Source organism: Pelophylax lessonae (assembly GCF_965119305.1).
Source record: "Pelophylax lessonae genome assembly, chromosome: 9".
Taxonomy (NCBI): domain Eukaryota; kingdom Metazoa; phylum Chordata; class Amphibia; order Anura; family Ranidae; genus Pelophylax; species Pelophylax lessonae.
The window spans coordinates 29,477,728-29,480,219 of record NC_138776.1 but is presented as its reverse complement, the minus strand read 5'-3'; the positions used below and the strand labels follow the sequence as shown (position 1 = coordinate 29,480,219).

Here is a 2,492-nt window from a genome sequence, read left to right as displayed (position 1 = left end):
ACAAAGGCTTCCATTAATGGGCACCCAACAAGTGCCAGACCAAAATCAAATTAAAGAGTCCAATATAATTGTTTTTGATTACATTGTTATAAAAAAAAAACATACCAACATGTTTCAGGGGGCAACACCACTCCCCCTTCATCAGGACTCAACACAAGACAAGACTTGGATGGACACAGAGAAACTAGTTACTTCACAGATCTATATTAGTACCAGTACTGAACTCTCCTCATGGAGGAAGAACCTGACAGCAGTTGCTGAGCATCAACAGAGGCCTCCATTGCTGCTCAGCAACTGCTGTCAATTTCTTTCTCCACGTGGAGAGTTCAATACCAGTTCTAATTTAGATCTTTGAAGTCACTGGTTTCTCTGAGTCTATCCAAGTCTTATCCTGTGTTGAGCCCTGATGAAGGGGAAGTGGCGTTGCCCCCAAAAATGGATTGGATGTTTTTATATGACTTTTTTATCTACAATTACAACTGTCTTGGACTCTTTTACTCAATTTTGTTCTGGCACTCCTTTCTGTCTCTGAAGATGTCATAGATGTTTGACGATACGTGTAAGGCGGACATATCCGAGCTGAGCACGCTACATACCGCGGTTTTATCCATTGATGCTGTTATATGATGTTAGTGCATTACTTTTTAATAAATTTATGTGCCTTGATGTACTTCACGATTGGTTGCCCCTCTGTCTTTTTTATGAGCCTGCATGTGAAAGACACTTCTGTGGGGTCCTGTGAAGGCATTGTACATTGGGAATTGTGAAGTTCTCTCTCCCTGCTGAGGAATGTGAGGAATGTGACTAGGAGCCATCATTTATGCCGAGCGCTGTTTGCTCTTATGCCTGTTTGACCACTCTGTGACAGGAGGGTCAAAAGTTCCGGTGAGAGGCTATGGGTGTCAGCACAGGGTGAAACTCATCTCTCTCACTACTCACTGGTGATTGGCTGATTGGATCGGGTCCTTTCTCTCTACCTGCAGTTCTACTCCATTAGATTGTTCATGGTTGGACTGTATTACTGTGATAGATTGTTTAATATATGTCTGGCGCAGCTCCTAATATACATCTACTCCTTTCTGTATTTCTATGTTTAATTTCATTTTCTGCTCTTGAATATAAATGGATATGACAGATTCTGAATCTTTTGGGCTAAAGTGGACTAAGTGGTTGACGGGCAAAATGTATGGCCGACAGTTGCTGCAGAACCACATGATGGAAATCATGAAACAAATTCCCTGAAGAGAGTTTCATACACCGCGCTGTATCCATATTAAAATAATCTGGCCCAGTGTGCACAGGGCTCTCATACAATAAAATCGTTACAGGATCTGACAAATAATTATTTAATGTAAACCATGTTCCATTTCCTTTTTATATTTTTTATAGCCTTCAAAAAATCTTTGTTCCTCAAAGAGTAGACAAATGGGTTGAGCATTGGAACCACAGCCGTATAAAGCAAAGTCAGCAACTTGTCCAGTTCCTTAGAACCTTCAGAATCTGGTTTGCCGTACAATATAATGATTGGAGCATAGAATAATATTACTGTGGTGAGGTGAGAGGTGCAACTGGAATAAGCTTTTAGTCGTCCCTCTGAGGATTTAATTTTTAGTATGGTGGAGATGATGAATACGTAGGACGTCATAATAAGGAAAAAAGGGAAAGATACTAGAAATGCATCCTGACTTAACATAAGTATGTTTCTGCTTGTAGCATCACTAGAGGTTATTGCATACAGTGCTTTCTGATCACAAAAGAAATGGTCAACATTTTGTGTGAGACAGAAGGATAACAGAGATGTGGCTAAAACATTGACTGTTGCATTAGTCAATGATATGAGCCAAGGACATAGAGCCAATGCAAGGCATACATCTTTACTCATTAATAAGGTATATTTGAACGGTTTACAGATTGCCATATATCGGTCATAGGACATGGAGGTCAGTACAAATACATCAGAAGCAGCTGACAATGAGAAGAAGTATACCTGAGTCATACAGGCAGAGAAGGACATCGAATGGTCCTGTGTTAGGAGGATGGAGAGCAGTTTTGGAAGAGTAACTGAAACATATATAACATCACTAATAGCAAGATTACTCAAGAAGAAATACATTGGAGTATGGAGCTGGGGAACCAAACACACCAACAGAGCAATGGTCATGTTTCCAAGGACGGTTATCAGATACATTAATAGAACTGCAGTGAAAAGGAGACATTGTCCAGTTTCAGAAATGGAAAATGCTGAAATGTAGAACACATTTTCTGTACTGTTACGGCATTCTTCCATCTTACTTGAATGGAAAAAATATATATAGTTGTGGCTTTTAAAAAGTAACTAATATGAAAAAGATTATTTATATAAAATATACTTGCCATTTACATACTAACAATTTAAAGAGAAGTATGGCCAAAGCTTTTTCGTGAATTGGTTTAAAGAAGATGAAAGGCAAGACTCTAAAGCAACAGAAAACAAAGTAAGTGCTGATTTTATA

At 39.0% G+C, this 2,492-nt stretch overlaps 1 protein-coding gene across 1 annotated transcript; it reads right to left on the bottom strand.

The window, feature by feature from the left end:
* Positions 1–1,342: 1,342 nt before the first annotated feature.
* On the bottom strand, positions 1,343–2,287 carry LOC309564490 (olfactory receptor 1J21-like; the record flags this gene model as incomplete). Its single annotated transcript, XM_082269116.1, has 1 exon — positions 1,343–2,287. One exon carries the CDS (start codon positions 2,285–2,287, stop codon positions 1,343–1,345), a length of 945 nt encoding a protein of 314 aa, XP_082125242.1.
* Between the last annotated feature and the right edge of the window lie 205 nt (positions 2,288–2,492).